The following is a 17,883-nucleotide window of genomic DNA, read 5'->3' as shown; positions in this document are numbered from 1 at the left end:
CTGCAGAAGCTAAAATAGAGTAAAAGTAGAGATATTTTCTTTACACATGCCTTTAAAGGGATGTTTTCATTTCTGTTTTTCTTACAGGGACTCAGATGTTACAACAGGCAGCAGTGCAGGCATATGTTATGTTGCCAGGCATGGTAGCACATTTTTTCATTTTTTTGCCAGGTCATTCATATCTGGACTGATGGATTCATGGTTATCATTGCAACAGTAGTGCAGTATTATTAAAAGTTGCAGAATGCTTTAATGTCAGATAATCAGAAATTTCATAAACCTCTGCATATGGATTTTGAAGGTCTTCTGCAGAAAGATGAATCTTTAGATGCTTCTTAGTGACCCAAAATGAAATACTGTGCTCTTTGTCAGGGATTTGAATTTTGACTCCCTGTCCCAATTATCTCACAGGTAGTTAAGGAATTTCTCACTGATAGGAAGAGTTCTCAGAGGAAAAACCTGACTTTCACCCTCAATGCTGATTGTGATCCAACTTTGGTCAAGTCAGCTTTTAATATGCTTATATGACATGCCCTTCAGCTCAACTCCCAGTCATGTTGTATACTGTGTTGTGTAAAATGTAGAAGAAACTTGGCAGAAATATATTCTGACAGATAATTGATAGTTCGAGTCTAGAACATTATGAAAGGAAGCAGGTGACTCTCTGTTGGACTGGAAGTAGGGAAAACATTGAGAGCACTTTTGCTTCTGAGTGCCCAGCCTAGTGATGTTTAAAAGCCCTGACCTTTTTACTCTTAGGGACATTCTGGTGATGAGTGGTTTGGATCTAGTACACCCTCCTGTCCTATAGCTGGTCATTTCTGGCAGCCCACCATAATGTTAGCTGGCTCAGTAGAACCACTTTCTGAGTCTTTAGTTATATTGTTTATATTTTTATGGTTGCTTTTGCATTGATATTCATAACCTGAGCTTAAGTGAAAATAGAACATCTAGGATTTTTTAAGACAGAGTATAAGAAAAATCTGTCCTAGACTGAAAATTCACCTTAATCTCTTTTTTAATAATGATTGTATCTGATTTTTTGATCTGTTGTTCTGATTTGTTGATCTGTTATTTCAGTTTTTCTTTCCAAGTGACTTTAAAATCAGGGAACAAACCTGTCCATCCTTGCTGTTACAAGGGTTTTTTGATTTTCCACTAGCAGTATGACATTTCAAAAACGTTTCTTAGGCTGTCTTGGAGATGGGGCTTACAACCATGTGGACTCCTGGACAACTTTTGAGTGTATCATGCCCAAGGTCATGTGAGATAGCTTGTTGTGTGTTTTCTGTTTCACTGGGATCAGTAACTGCTCACCATTTTTTTTTAATTTTTAAATAAAAAATTTACACATGGATCAGTTCACTTTCCTGATGGTTCCTAAGTGATGCCACTGTATTGCTTTCTGCTGTTAGAAAGCTGTCCTTTAAATAGTTAATGCTCTCTTAATTGCAACGACTGCTTGCAATCACGGATGAGTGCCTGTCACTGAGTAGAGGATTCAAAAAAGAACAGCTATTGCCTTCAGTTCTTTCATTTGTGAAGTATACATAAATATTAACACTTGCAGCTTCTTTTGGTTTCTGAATTGTGTATTGGCCCAATTCCTTTGCTGCCTTGTCTTTGGGAAGAGTATCAAGATTTAGTAAGGACCCAGAGTACACTGCTAGTCAAAAAGTAAATAGGAAGTCTGCAAAACATTTATTTTGAAGATGTCATGTGCTTGTTGGGGAAAGAACGCTCCATGGAAAAGAATTATACACAATAAACGTTGTTTACCATAAGTTTAAAAGTGTAAAATTATAGAAATAATAACTCATCTGTCATGTGAATATAAACACTGTTATGTTTAAAATTTTCTTGAGGTATTTGCTAGGGCAGTTCAGTGAGCATTGATAACTTTTTTAATGTATAACTTAGGGGGGAATTTGCTTATCAATTAAGTAGTCTTGAAAATTGGTAGCAGTAGTGAAAACATATCCAGTCTCAAGTGCTGGTTAATGAAGGCTTGTATAGCATACAGTTTCTTGGCAGTTCTTCAGTCCCCTGTGCAGTTTGTAGAGGGAAAACTGTTTGATCCCCTGCGCTTCTCTGACCTGAGTGTGAAGCAATCAGGATCTCATCTGAGCATTTGGCAGCTGTAGGAGAACAGTTGGGTAAACTCTGTTGACTGGCAACAGGCTACAGAGACTCAAAAAACTCCTTAGTGAAAGGAAGAGCTGGGAGGGTAAAGGATGGGACTGAGAACTATGATGGAGTAGCTGGATGACAGTGCGAAGATGGCAGTGAAGACTGGAGAGTGCTTAATTGGAGTGCAAGAAGGCACTGTGGTTTTTATGGAGAAATACTGTGGTAGACTCTAATAGACCTGTCTTCTGGATCCTAGATTTATGTTGTGATGTAAATGATAAGATGTGACACTGCTTGATAGACTTTTTGTAATAATGGATTTTTCCTGTTTGGTTTTCTATAGCTTTCGTATAACAAGGTTGGCATTTTTCAACAGGTAATCTTAGGTTCTCTCTCCATGCAATACAGAGAAAGGAAAAGTCCTTACTCTGAACTTTTGGAGGAACCTGGTTCCATTGCCTATAGAGGGAGCCTAGCACAGTCAAACTTGAGTTAGCTTTTCTGAGTTTTCCCTTCTAGTGAAAGAACTAAAGTTAAACTTACATAGTCACCATGTTCAAATATCCTGAGGCTGCAAATAAGTGTTTCAAACATTCAAGGCCTTTCAATTTTGCCAGCTTCTCTAAAGAATAGTTTCACTTTTAAATATAAATTAAACATGCATGAATCTAGTCTGTTCTACTTCAGTTTTCCTATGTAGAAGCAGTTATTAGGAGAATGTGAGAATGCATGCACTTAATTAACTTGATGTACTCATAAGAATTTAGTAGAGTTGAAGTCTGGTGTACTGGGGTCTGAACTGACTCATAAGGCCAGAATGAGGTCTTGAAGTTGTGCTAAGAATATGAAATACCAGCTAATTGCTCAGTTCTTATCATATAAGGCATTGCTAGAGAAGTTGTCAAAAACCCAGCTAATAATATAAGTCTATTTCAATGCCTGCTTGTGTGCAGTTTCGATATTTCCATTGCAAAAAGAATATAACAGAACTAGAAACTAAAGGTGTGGAATGGTTTATGCATGTGAAGCAATATTCAGGCTTAAAAAGATAATGGGGATGATTTGGAATGGGGAGGTAAGAGAGTGAGAGGTTTGCAAAATTCTGGACATGTGAAAAATGTAAATTGGGAATTGATTGTTCTAGTACAAAAGCTGAGGGCATCAAAAGAAATAATTGAGAAATAGTAAAATATAGAGCTCCTGGCTACAGGGCATTGTGGATACTATGTGTTTGTGGAATTACAACAGTGTTGGACAAAGTCATAGATGAAAAACCTATCCAAGGTCACTATGAAAAACGAAATCCCTTTTGTTGCAGAAGGTCCCTGAGCAAAGATTAGCAGGGGCTGAGAGTGTTACAGGGAAGAGCCATTGTATACCTATCCTTTCTTAAATTCTTCACTAACCACTTAGACAACCGTCTTGGACAAACTGTGGAGTTATGCACATTTTCCTCTGATCCAGTGTGATTAGTTCTTGTTCAGCGTAACCCTTGCGTTTTTTTTTAAAGTAATGTCCAAAAGAGAAAGGTGGTAGTAGGTAGGTAGTAACTCTGCAGTCTGACATAGCTGTTGAACTACTTCTGCAGTAATGGAAAACTGCTGTTAGATTTCCTCCTAAACCTTTTCTCTGCAGACTGAACAAGCCCAGTTATCTTAGTCTTTCCCCACATCTTCTATGCTCCAGCCCTCTAACTGTCTTAGTAGCCCTTCCTGGGACTTGAATATGTATTGATATCTCAGATGGAGGAGCGAAGCTGGATGTGAGCTCAACATTCCTGATTAGAGGAAACGGATCTTCTCCCTTGATCCCCTCTATGGTAAGTTTGTCGCTGCAAGGATGTATTGCTGCCTCTTGTTCAGCTTGTCCATCAGGATCCCCAAGTTCTTTCTTTTGGGTTGCCACCTAGACAGTTGGTCCCCAGCTTCTCTTGATATATGGGGTTATATTCCATACCAGATGTAAGTCATTGCTTTTGTCTTCTTTGAATATCAGGAGATGTGTGTCAAGCCATTTCTCTGTCTTTTGAGATCCTTTTGAAAGGCAGCCCTTCCATTTAATGCATCAGTTGCCCTCAGTCATCTCCCATCATCCTCAGTCTTACTGAAGGTGCAGCCTGTCCCATTATCCAAGCCATTGAAGATAGTAAACCATATTGAGTTTCACTGAATGCCACTCAACTGGCTGCCAGCGAGGTGTGGAGTCAGTAATTACTAACTTTGAACGTGACAACCAGTTTTTCACTTGCCTTCTAACCGACCTATCTGCTTTTGAGTACTTGCTGCTTCTCCCAGCATGATGCTTTGGAAGCTCCTTATAATATTGGGGCCTGGGAGAGAGAGAAGCTAAACCATTTCGTGCCAAACAGTCTTGGGATTTTAAAAAGTGCCATAACTGGAGATGTTTTCTCCTGTTGCAGAGGCTGCAGGATACATAATGGGTGAACTCCAATGTCTTAGCCACTCTAGGGACAAAATGAGGAACTGGTGGTAAAATTTCATCTGGCAAAGGTTCTTTGTTGTGAAATGCTGTGATGGGACTTGCTCTTGAAAAACGGGAACTTCCTGTTACTGACTGAGAAGTGTTCTTTGCCTCTCTCTGGTTCTGGGTGGATGCTGTGTAATCTGTCTGTCTGCAACTTCGGAAAGACAACTTCCCTGAAATTTTTTAAGCGTAGTTTTCCACTTTGAGAAAAATTTTGAAGAAGACAGTGTCCTCTGTGAGGTGCTTGCAGGAGAATTGCAGGAACTTGCATTTTCACAGTTTATCTGAGTTTGCAGGAAGGATTGTAGAATACCCTGTGAAATCTTTCATAATTTGTTCACAGGGTAACTGCATAAAACTGTGCAGCATACACGGCAGCAGTAATGTTAGATACATGAAGATCTGAAACCACATAAAGAGCGTGGGCACAAAGAGCTCACCAGCATCTTCCTGCTGATTCAGTCTCATTGTAAGTCTGTAGGGTGGAAGAGGACCCTTTGCCTGCAAAGATAGTGAGGTATGAGCTGTCTTGATCTCAGTGGGGGTTTGTTTATGTTCTGAAACCTTTTAAGTCTTAGTGTTCTGTTAGTAGTTGCTTGATCAGACACATTTAGTTAATATTCATGTGGCAGTCTCCAATGCTTTGGCCTAGATAACACATCTTACTGCTAATAAGGATTGTTAAAACCAGCTATCATATAATGAAACTGATACTGAAACAGCTCTGTCCTGTTTGTTGCTAAAGAAAAAGATAAAATTTAGATCATGCCTTGTTTTTGATTAACTAAATCCAGTATTGGCAAATAATGGGTTTGAAGGCACGTCATGATGTTGAGCTGGGTATTTCTGCCTCCTTTAGCATTCTTGCTGTTCAGAGAACAATTTTAGTTTTCTTTCCTCTTTCAGCTCTGAATGTGTTTTTGCTTTATTCAGTCATTTTGGACAGCTCTTCCAGTTGATGTGGCAGATAGAGGTGTGTGCATGTAGTGGAATCTGAAAATGTTGCTTGTGTATAGCTGATTTAAGCCATTTACATAATTTGTCTAAAATAGGACCTTAAACTTGTGATCATCTAATAGTTTCCTTTCTATCTTTTCCTCAAGTTTGAGAAACTTCCACTGAGGAGGAACAAGAGAGAATCTGTGACTGATAAATTCAGTAGTGATGAGCATTTGTGGCCTAATTTCAACATGCCTTAGACATCTTCTCATTATTGTGTTCCCAGATGTTCATAACCACCATGTTTTAGTTTCATTTGGGAGCCACTGAGGTAAAACAATTTGGAGACAATTTTCTAATTTTTAAACCAGACTTGCACTGGTTTGCTTTTTGTTCTCATTTGTATGAACCTTTCCAGCTAATCCATAGCTGTGATTTTCTGTAGTATTAGTTCAAAATAGTTTCCTCCAAATATAGGAAGTTAAGACAGCAAGTTGAACTTTAAGATGGGGTGGGTTTTTTTATTTGTATTGTATAACTTCCTCAAACTGCATTTGTCCTGATATTCTTGATTTGGCAGCGTGTGGCTTAGCTAGCATATAATTAGATATTATACTTGCTAACTTTCAGTTGGTTTTGTGATTATGTGAAACAGTAGCAATAGGAAAGGCACCTGCCTTGCTACAAATGAGGACAACTGATACATATGGGGTTTTCTAATCCCAGGTACTTGTGAAAACTGTGTGAGAAGAATCTGGGTAAGGTTGCAAGAAGCGTTTTTGCCTCTAATGGAAATGATAGTTTTGCTGTCAGCCAACTCGGCCTTTTCTTGCGTTTTTAGATTCTCTTGCCTTTAAAACAGCTTGATGTTCAAATCTTATGATACAAAGTTAATGGAATAGAAGGGCTTTTGATCTCCTGAAACTTCATTTAGTTTCCCAGGCTTGCAGTGTTTTGAAATGAGTACTGAGATACTGTTTGGATATTCTAGTTTAAATTGGAAATGCAGAAACTGGTATTGGTGCATCAGTTCTGCTGAGCTGATGGGATTTCTGTTTCTCCAAAAATATTATTTTAATTCCTAATCTAAAGACCTAACAGCATTCATAGATCAAAGTTATAAATGTTCCTTTAGATATTTGACTGGACTTGGATCTTAGCATTATGGAGTTAGTGTTGTAATGTGTGTGTTTACCACTCTCACTTTATAGCTGCAGATAAAAGTGTTAGCGTACTGTAATTTAGAAACTATTTGGGGTTTTTGCTGCACACTAGGAGATTCTTGTCAAGAGAATTACTGACTTTGATATGTTTTAGTGCCATTCCTGGCTAGCAGTTTTCGAGGTGAATTAACTTTTTTCAATAATACAAAAGATAAGGGTGTTACTGTTAACATTAACCTATATCTCTTCATGATGATGGCCACGCATATTCAGGTGACAGCCACTTTCTCTTAAGCTCTAAAGCTTTGAGGCTCAATCTGCTTATAGCAGAGAAACAGAGACAAACTTTTTCATTCTTTTACGTCTTGAAATGTAAAGCTAATTCTCTAATTAGTTTGGTCCATCTTAATGCCTGCAGTCATGGGGGTACAATAGATGCTGCTTAGACTGTTATGAATTCTCCAAACAAGTTTGTTTTCTGTAATGTTTTTGAAGGTCAGGTTTTGATCACAGGAAATTGCCAATCTCTGTTCTGTATTCTTAGAAACAAAGAAGGTGGAGGGTAAATGTTCCTTTTCTCAGATTCTTAATTTCTGCAAGCTGATGTTTATTTACTTTTATTTTAAGTTTTCAGTTTGCTAGTTCTAAGGTTGTTGTAGATGACATACCATAATGTAGTATGCTATAGGGTTTGCACTTCTAGCGTGCTAGCAGCCTGCTAGGTTTCCTTACAGGTACTGACAAAAGGCTTAATGACCTTTTCTTGTAAGTTGTTTTGGTTTCAGTCCTAAACAAATAGGCCGGAGATTTTGGGAGAAGCTATGATCCACCTGTGCCAAGACTGAAAAGCAAAATCATTAAAAACTTTGAATGACTATTTCTCCTTCCACCACTCAAAATAAATTACAGCTGAAGGAATTATGGCTAAAATGAGAGTAACAGCTGGATTTTGATGATCAGGCTTAAGTAATTTGGTGAGTTCCTGTGAAACTTTTGAACTGTGGTTTGTGAAGATGCAGATCACTACATATTGCTAGTAAACTTAGCCAGGCTGGACAGGCAGTATATAATGTTAGAGTGCCACCAGTACATTTTTCAAAGGGTATTGGTTGGAGTCCTTTGGCAGATTGTTGAACATTGATCCTGAGTTAGAAAGGACGCATCTGACAATACTTTGAGAATGATTTAGCTTTTCTAGGCATTTCTTTTACTGTGGTTACTTCTTAATGGTGACTTCTAAATTCTTCAGTTTCCTGGTTCTCAGTCTACTACTATAATGATATGGCCAACCATAAGTAGACTGTTTTATAGTTTGTGACTATTGTTTGTGAACCACCTTGAAATGTATTTTGTGAACTTCAAAAATTAAACTCCTTTTTGCAAAACAGCTTGTCAGCAGCTCAGAGGCTACTCAAAGTGTAAACCAGTCAGTTGCAGAATGTGTTTCTCTGGGTTTTGGAACAATATTAAATATTGATTGAATAATTTCCTTGAAGCTCCATCGACTTAGCCTAAGGGAGCTTGATTTGTTTTTATGTGCTTCAAATAAAGTGCAGCTGTAAATAATTTTCTAGAGATAATTTGGCTAAAGTCTTTCTGTAAATGTAACCAACAAAATATATACCAAGACAGTGAAAATCATAGCTGTTAGGCACAATTTCTTGTGCTGTAGTTATAACTTCTTGTTATAACTAAATATTATGCTGATTGGGCATGTTATCTGCCTCTTTAGTAATCTTCATTGGCTTCTAAGGATTTGGACTACTTACTTAGAGGATATTAGCCTTTTGCTGGTTTAGACATGAGATTTCACTGCAGAAATCATAAAATAAGAATGGTCTAGCCTGGAAAACCACAAGGACTGGGGCCCCTACAAACTGCTGAACTCCTAGTCATAGGGCATGAGCAGCTTGACAGGAAATAAGGCAAGTGCAAAAGAAAGTGTTATGGTGTTGGCACTGCCAGAAAGGGTGAGCTGCTTTTCCCATTTTCTCTGGGAAAGAGGAGAAGTAATGGGTTAAAGAAAGCATCCTGTAGTGATCCATCACTTGGATCACACTGGATAGACCATCAGAATCTCCTGAGGTTTCTAGTTTAGTGCATGAGATACCTTTCAGTTTATTTACATAACAGTTTCCAGTGCGTTGTTGAAATTAATACTTTTAAAGATGTTACAACTTGTATTTGAATTTTTGTAAAACCTGTTATTTTCCTGTAGAATAACTTACTTCCTTGTCTGCAGCTGTGTTGTCTGTAGAAAGTCTCGTGTGAGGAACTCAAATGTATTGGCAAAAACGCAGTTTGAAACTAGTTGATTTGCCATTCAGAGAATGCTTTTCTGACGAGGAAGAACTAAAGACTTCACAACTGTCAAGTGATTCCAGAGCTCTTGAAGTGTTTCTGACTGTTATAGCAATGATTACAATTGCAGTATCCTTAATGCAGGCAAAGGGATATAGCCTGTATTTTGAGATTATATGAGTCATTGTTTCAAAAATTTTGGTGAGAAGGGCACCAGAAAACTGTTCTTGACCTACATTTTTGAGAGAGGATACCACAAATGTAATGTGGTCAGATTCATGTGCCCTATTACTTCCAGAAGTTTTTATTTCCATTTAACTATATCAAAACATGAAGATGAGAGAATTACATAGCTGTCCTTACCTGGATAATTTACTGCATTCTAGCTACCGAAATGGTGATTTTTAATTATTTACAATAAAAATGGTATCCTGAAAACAGGGACGGGACATGATTAATGCAAAATTTAATGGAACGCCTGTTCCTGTGCAACAAGAAGACATCTATGTTGACAATCCAGCAATTTCAGCTTTGCCCTTTGGAGAATGTGTCCATATACTTATAACTTACATACATTCCACTTCTATAGCCGCAGGTCACACTTTATGTGAATTAAAGCAGGTGGCCTTCTATACAGGTAGCATATTACATGGATTGCAGTTTTACAATCCATCCAGCCTTAGACACATATATAATAATAATAATAGCATTAGTATTATTATTTCTGAGGATAATATCCATTGGCACAGCCTTTCCTTATTTGTCTGCTGACAGTCTTCCTCCACCCCCAGCAGACTTCTCAAACCTGTTACTGATATCACGTGTGCAGCACTGAGCAGAAATAAGCTACCTTAGTGTCTCAAGGAACACATTAACATTGGTACATGTTACGTGCTGTACTTAGTTTTCAGAAGTTTGAGTACTGTTTTGCTTGATGAAATGGTGCCTTAATGGTAGTTCAGCAACTGTGTCTTAGTTTTTGTGCTGATTTGTACAATTTAATTCTTATTATTGACTGTCAGCTAATATCAAGTGTACCAGGCATCTGCATTAGGCTTGAAAACACTAGTTTAGGCCTCGTGGTAGGAGCAGGACTTGAATAATGGCTTCCATTGTAGGAATAAAATGGTTGGAGTTGTTGATGGGGTGTACAGATTTTGGTAGTTTGTTTTTTAATGTAGGAAATAAAAGTTTGGTGAAAGTTGTGATAGCTGAAATGTTAGGTTTTTATTGTCTCAAGCCGTAAAGATCTTGGCAAAGTGTTACATCGCTTTCCAGAACAGGTATTAAAGGTCTCTTATATAAAAACTGTTTTCTAATTGGATCTTGCTTTTTGTCTTTCCCTTTATAGCTAAACCAGGTGGACGGGTGAAATGTCAGTATATTTCTGCTGTGGATAAAGTGATCTTTGTGGATGATTATGCAGTAGGATGTAGGAAAGATCTCAATGGCATCTTACTGTTAGACACAGCTCTGCAAACGCCTGTTTCAAAACAAGATGATGTGGTTCAGCTTGAATTGCCGGTTACAGAGGTAAGATGTGGAGAGGGGAAAAAAAACCCCGAGGTATGTAAATAACTCTGTCAGAAATACTGAAACTAGACATTTGAAACCCCAAGTTTCTAGGGTAATATTAACAGCATGTAATGGAAAAGTTTCTTAGTTATTAGCTGTCATAAGGCCATAGCTTTTTGCAGTTACCTGTATCTCAAACAAGTAAGAGTGTGCCTCAAGAACACATTATTTCAGATGAAAGAACTTCTTAGTGACTAGAGATAAGGACATGTTTCCTGAGCTTTGTCTGTGCTTGAGTATGGAATCTACATGCACTCCTAGAAGTCAGTCTGTTGGGTATCCTTGATTTTTTTTTGGTTTGATTCAGTTTGATTTTTTGGTTAATTTGTTTTGTTTTGGTTTGGTTTGGTTTTTTTTTGGTATAGGCTTTCAGGGAAAGGAAGACAATTAAAATCGGCTAATATGGTGTTTCTACACATGAAAAATTAGTGCTGGAATGTAAATTTTCTAGCTATGTCAGCTGGCCTAACAAAAGACTTTTCTCCCTGTAAACCTGGCTTCCCTTTTAGCTGTAATGTGATACTCCCTGGTTTGAGCATTTAGTATCACTTCAAGAGAAGCTAATGTAGACATTTCTGCTTAGAGCGTAATGCTTAGGATTTTGTTGCATTCAGCATTGTTGTAAAATATTTATGTGCTCTTGGAATATTGAATAACAGGCACTTATGGTACAAGAATGTGTGTTATATATGAGGTTTTTAACTACTTGTCTTGAGTAGGAGCAACAGCAATAGAATGTTGCTTCCTAGAGGTCTCTGAAGAGAGCTTTCCAGGTTCCTCGGGCTTGCTACCACTGGCATCTTTTTTACACTGTTAGTGCGTTACTAAAGAAACTTGGTATGTGTGGCTGAGTGCGAAGAAACTGGCAGAGGTCAGGGTTTCCTTTCATAAGTTCTGCTGTCACTGGTTTGCAGTCTCACATGGTTCAGTACAACCTCTAAGTTTGTATCAGTTTTGACTAAAGATTCTTTGCTTCTGAAGAGTTTACAGACCCTTATTTCAAGGTTATCATACAGCAGTTCTCTGTAAAGGTCCTTCTTGTTTAAAATAATTTGGAAATTATAGTTCAGTAGGAATAGATTTGGGAAGTTCATGGCCAAATCAGTGAGACAGGAAGCAAAACATTAGCTGTCTTCAGTTCTTTTAATTTTAAAGAGGAGGCAGCCCAGGCCTTGGAAAAATTTAGTAAATATTAAGCAAATATCATACAAACGCACCAGCCCATCTCTTTCACCCTAAAAAGGTCAGGAACTTTTATCCAGGCAAGAGTGGGGTTTTTTTGTTTGTCTCTAGAACTGTTCTGTGAATTTGTTAATTTAAATAATCTTTTAATATGTTTGATCTGCTGGTAATGCAATGCATCTTTATGCATTTTTAATTGGCAGCACTGAGAAGTTATGGAGCAACCTCTGTGCTGTTTTCAAGTCCCCACAGAACACTGTAAATTTAGGAACTTCCACAATCTATCTCTTATTCTTCTGTCATCCGCAAGAAATTTGGAAAGTATGAGATGCCACAAGAATTGTAATTGTCTTTTTATTGAAATCTGAGAAACAGATACAGCCCTAGCTACGGGACTGGTTTGCCTTATTTCTGTCTTTCTTTCCCTGAACTCCTCAAGGGTATAACCAAGGGGCCATTTGATCCATTCTGTTTGGAACAGTGTGTGACTGGCTGGCTGTTGTCCTCAGGGAAATATTTCCCTGTGTTTGTAACTTGAAAAAAATTCCTATATTATTTTTCAGTAGTTAACCCACCTAACAGCAGATATAGAATACTCTGTGCTTTGCACATAAAGCTTAACTTTAAATCTTACCTGTCAACACGAAGTTAGCAGACAGAGGAATAAGCTGGAAACGAATGAGACTTGGAAGAAAAAGTCTATAAATGGATGTTTATAGCATTCTTTTTTAGCTGCATTATTTCTGAGTTTTAAGAGTTTGTAGTTTCTAAACTAGCCCGGGTTTTTTCTGCCTCACTTTTCAGCTTCCTTGTATTAGCATTGTAAGTAATTTACCTCTAATTTTGTTGCACTGTTGTTCCACTGTCATCTAGCTTTTTGAAGATGCAAAGCTACTCAGGGAAATGTCACTTTTTGTCGCAGAAAAATGCTCTCACTTTTTGTCTGTAAAGCTGAATGAATCCTTTTGAAGAGAAAGCATTGAGCAATACATGTCTCCTTATTGCTTGTCTTTAATATGTCTTCAGTTATTGTTGTTTATATGATTGACTTGTTTAACATTTGGTAATATTGCCCTTGAGGGAACTTGTAGTAATTACTGTCATTATTGCTGAAGTTTGTCTATTGATTTGCCTACAAAATAAAATTTGGAACTTTGGGTCTTTTATGGGAATTATGCTGATATAATATATGATAAAGTAGGATATGACAAAGGTCATTTCCTGAAGTAATGACACAGGATGTAATTCCTGTCTGTAGTTGTGGATGCTAACTTTTCTCACACATCTGCATTTTAGGCTCAGCAGCTGTTATCTGCTTGCATAGAAAAAGTAGATGTTTCTAGCACAGAGGGATACGACTTGTTCATCACGCAACTGAAGGATGGTTTAAAAAATACCTCACATGAAACAGCAGCAAATCATAAAGTTGCAAAGGTAAGAAATTGTCTCTGTACTGTCCAAATGGATTCCCAAGTCTAATCTGTGTGTCTACCATTATTGAAACATACAAAATGTTTGATTTAGTGTGGTGGATTTTGTTTGAAGACAGTAGAATATATTATGTTTCTTAGTTCCTCTGTATGAAGCTTCACTTGTTAGGAGAACAAACAAGGTTAGTTTCTTGCAGATAAAGTCAACTAATGAACCCAACTGAGCTTAAAATCTGAAATTACTGACTTTCCTTGCATTGTGTATGTGTTGGTTTTGTCTATCTGTTGCTGTATTACTTCTTGATATCATGGGAGTATGGAAGACATGCTTTTGTTTTTGGTTTTGACACTTTTGTGATCTGTTTGTTGTTTAGATGTTACAATTTTAAAACTCAAAACACTTCTTTTCTTAATTTAGTGGGCAACGGTTACGTTCCACCTTCCTCATCATGTTTTGAAGTCTGTCGCCAGTGCCATTGTAAATGAACTCAAGAAGATAAATCAAAATATTGCTGCCTTACCTGTAGCATCCTCTGTGATGGATAGGTTATCTTACCTCTTACCCAGCGCACGACCAGAACTTGGTGTGGGACCTGGTCGATCTGTGGACAGGTATATTAAGACAAAATAAGTGATTACTTTGACCCCTTATTTGTATCAAAATAAGCTCTTAGATGACTTTATTTGCCAAAGGAATTAGTCATGTTCTGTATTTTGTTGCTCTTATGCATACAGTTAATTAACTGTTTAATGCACAATGTGCCATACATATTACTAAACTTAGCGAAGCCTTTATGGATGCCACAAGCCTATTTGGGTTTCAACTTTATTGCCAGGCAAATTGAATTCACTTCACTCTTAAATCCAGCATATACTTTCAGAAAGGTAACAATTGCAGCCTTAAATACAGCTTTGCAGAGCATATATATGCTACTTCGGAACCTGCTAGTCACCTGCTAAGTGTTTGGAGTCAGAGAAAGTTTTACCTGAAATTGTTGCTTCATCTCTTTCTAATCCAAGTTATAATGTATAAACAAGCAAGGAACCCATTATTTTAACCTTCATAAGCTAAGACTAATTAGAATAGTGATAAATCTTCTAAATCTATAAATTAATTCCTTCGTGAAAGTTTCTATGCAAATATTATTTTGCAAGCACATTATCATTTCTTACTACTCAAACAATTTACTGAAATTGATTTCATCTCTTACTTCCCCTTCCCAAGCCTCCAGATCTACCTGTACCTTGCCATATTGTATTTTGATTAGAGCTCTCCAAGATCTGTCTCTTAAGGTGGTATAATGTCAAGTTAAGACAGCCCTTATGTGGGTGTTGCTAGAATAGATTACTTCCTTGGCAGGAATATACCCATTCTCTTATAAAACAGCAAAAATCTTCTTAAACTGAGGGGCAGAAACATGAAATGAGGCACCTATCCATCTAACAGCACTAGTTTTTGGAATGATACTGGAGAACAAAATTCTGTGAAGGGAAAAGAAAAACTGATACTCATTTCTTATGTACTCTTGCAGACAAGGGACATGAAGGTCTGTAGCTGTTGAGTTGCAGAGGGGTTCATGTTTTGTGACTTAGTTTGCAATTTTTAAGTATTATAGTATGTGGTGAATGAGTAATGTTGGGGAGGTTTGTACCATGTATTCAATTAAGCCTAAAGCCTAAAATATCACTTTAGAGTGTTTTTAAATGTGCATATTCGTATCTGTTCAACTAATACACCCAAATTTTTGCAGTAGTTGTCATGTTAAAAAAAACCCCAATTCTCTAGTTCTGTTGGGCTAGATTCTCCATCTGCCTTAGATGCAGCCTGGCTTTGGGTATCTAATGTTATTCTGCAGTTAGACCAAATAGGCTACCTGGAATCTTATTTTATTAATCTTGCTTTTAAAGCCTGTAGATTGCTGTATTGCTTTTGGTCTTTTTCTGGGGTTGTACTTTGGGCACTCGAGGGAAGTTCGTAACTTTTCAGTAATGGTTAATTATATTTTGAAATATAAGTTGTAGTTAATTATCTCTGGTATTTCTAACAGTTACTAAAACATTGAAAGTATCTCATAAACTAAATTAATTTCCTAAATTAAAAAAGTTTATTTTTTTATTTTTAAGTGTCAATTTTGGATAATGTAGAATTTTTCACCTTTCTAGGTCTTTGATGTATAGTGAAGCTAACAGACGGGAGACATTCACTTCATGGCCTCATGTGGGTTATCGGTGGGCACAGCCAGATCCTATGGCTCAAGCTGGGTTCTATCACCAGGTAAAAGGTTCAGTTGTTCTTAGTATTTGTTCCTGAGGTGAAGGTCTGAGGGGGCAGGGGAAAAAAGGTGTGGGTTCTTTGCTGTTTTTTTTTTGATGGATTCCTTCAGTGATGCATAAACCATAAAAACTTTGTCATCCAGCGCCTTTTGCTTTTTAAGCTTCAGAGTTTTTTAATGCCTTGAGATTGCCTCTCTTTTTTGTACAGAGCACAGAAAACACTGTTCTGAATTTCAGCATATAAAACATCTCTAAATATCAGATTGATCTGAGTTAAACAACAATTATAGAGATGAAGTTGGTTATGTCGAATCTCTTTCTCCTTGTTAGATTGTTGAGTAAACATCCTTTTTATATTACAAGTAAAGCAAAAAAAGCAATAAGCTTGACATTGGAGTTCTCTAACCATGCTTTCTTAGTAGAACTTACACTGTATTATAACAAAGGTCCTAGATCACATTAAATTGTTAGGCTTAGTGAATAAATACAACCTCAACACTTTATTCCACTACCTTTGCTTATTTCTATTTTTCATTCTTTGAAATTATTTCTACTGTAAAAAAAATAATTATGGTATGGATTTAGATAATGACAGGTGGGCAGTGCCTATCATTTGACAGCAATGTTGTCTGCCTCACGTCAACTACAAAGCCTGATAGGTGCAAGTGGATAAAGATTTTGGAGGATTTCTTAAACTTGTACAGGAGGAGAAATGCAGGAAATTCATATATTGGAATTGTGTCTGCATATTCCCAAGCATGTCTTGAAATGAGATCATGAGAATGCTAAATGTTAGGAGATTGGAAATTTCCATTGTTTTTCCTCAGTTATTTCTGCTAGTAACAACTGTTCTTTGCATAGGAGTAATAGAGAATACTTTTATGTCCTAGGAGATTGGAAGGAATATTTTTTAACCTGTATTTATCCAAGCATGCAGAGGTACACTTATTCTGCTGCAGTTCTAACTTTTGAACCTTGTGAACTTTTTCCAAACTAAAAAAAGTCAGTTCTGTTCTATGTTGGTGGTTTTTATGCAGTTACTTGCATGGATGTTGGCTCTGAATCCCTTCTATAGTAATGTAGTGTATCCTTTTTTATTTAATGTGAAATACTGCCACTTGATAGTACATAATTTTGACCTTTTATATGTTTGATGTGGTGCTTTACTATGTCACTAGCAGAAAAGACTTGATCACTTAGTTAAAGTGTTCCATAGTACATAGATGTATAAATTTCAAGTGTTTCTTCTTATTTTCATAGCCTGCTTCATCAGGAGATGACAGAGCCATGTGCTTTACCTGTAGTGTGTGCTTGGTGTGCTGGGAACCTACAGATGAACCTTGGTAAGTTTAATGATGTTTGAAGTAAACGTAATTTTGTGCTGAAGAGGTTGGAAATCCTTGAAGGACAAAAATCAACATTATCTCGATGGGATTTCTGCTGAGTTTAGGGCATGTCATTGACAAGAATGGGTTTCCAAAATGATACCATGGAACAAATCACAAAATGGTTTGCAGTAGTAGGTCAAATTTCTGTATAATACTAAACCCAAAAAATGGTAGTTGGTTTTATTTCTTAAAATTGATTTGCTCTTTGATTTCGAATTGTTCCATGAAACAATTTGCAGGGATCTAAACTCAATCTTCTATATGATTGTGACTAGATCACGTCTCTTTTCAAGTCCATAAACTCCAATGGCTTTGCAGTGCATGTTTGCCTTTTATGTAAAGTTGCAACATCCACTACTAGTTTCCCAAATCATAAAATTGTGCGTAGTGACAGAAATGCAGGAATTTATATTGATTGAAGAGTTCTTAACATAATTTTTGTCTTGATTATTTAGTAATTTATAATTGTTACTTGAACACATCAGATTCCTGACCTTTTGGAAACCTTTCCTTTATAATATTGTCTTCAAAGTCTTTGTCTGCTCCTTTCCCTTGTGACATAACGTTTACAGACATTTTGTAATTGTGTAATTGTTCTTTCATGTCTCTGCTTTAGTTGTATATTGAAATTAGGGCTTTCTTCATGCTTCTTCATCAATGTGTCATTCAGGACTGTTTTCAGTTTTCATTTTTGTAACTGTGAATGTAGAACTAAAGGTAAAACATTGCTTCTAAAGTTACTTATGATATCTTGCTCATAAAATTGGAATTCTAACGTACATTCTGTAGAATTTAATCTGTGCTTTACTTCATGAGGACATGATAGGCTCCTGCCTATAGAATAATTATGTTTGTTTACTGGACTACTTATATTAATAGCACTGTGTGTAGATTCATCCATTTGAATATGAATGTGCATTGAGTGATCAAAGGCTTTAATACAGTCTGCTCTTGAGAATCAGCAGGGAAAGCTGTGTTAGTAGCTTCAGAAGTCTCTTGTATGGTTGACTGCAATAC

General features: G+C 36.9%; 1 protein-coding gene across 7 annotated transcripts in view; it reads left to right on the top strand.

The window, feature by feature from the left end:
- BIRC6 (baculoviral IAP repeat containing 6) overlaps positions 1 to 17,883 on the top strand; it is a 170,976-nt gene that overhangs the window by 5,023 nt on the left and 148,070 nt on the right. For all 7 annotated transcript variants that reach the window (XM_064648546.1, XM_064648544.1, XM_064648542.1 and 4 more), the window contains exons 2-6: positions 10,369 to 10,550; positions 13,071 to 13,208; positions 13,623 to 13,816; positions 15,368 to 15,479; positions 16,739 to 16,821. In XM_064648546.1, coding sequence (XP_064504616.1) covers positions 10,369 to 10,550; positions 13,071 to 13,208; positions 13,623 to 13,816; positions 15,368 to 15,479; positions 16,739 to 16,821 — 709 coding nt within the window. The remainder of the gene's footprint in view (positions 1 to 10,368; positions 10,551 to 13,070; positions 13,209 to 13,622; positions 13,817 to 15,367; positions 15,480 to 16,738; positions 16,822 to 17,883) is intronic.

This window comes from Pseudopipra pipra, chromosome 3, assembly GCF_036250125.1.
Source record: "Pseudopipra pipra isolate bDixPip1 chromosome 3, bDixPip1.hap1, whole genome shotgun sequence".
Taxonomy (NCBI): domain Eukaryota; kingdom Metazoa; phylum Chordata; class Aves; order Passeriformes; family Pipridae; genus Pseudopipra; species Pseudopipra pipra.
The sequence above is the reverse complement of the archived record's forward strand: the minus strand, read 5'-3'. Positions and strand labels throughout refer to the sequence as shown.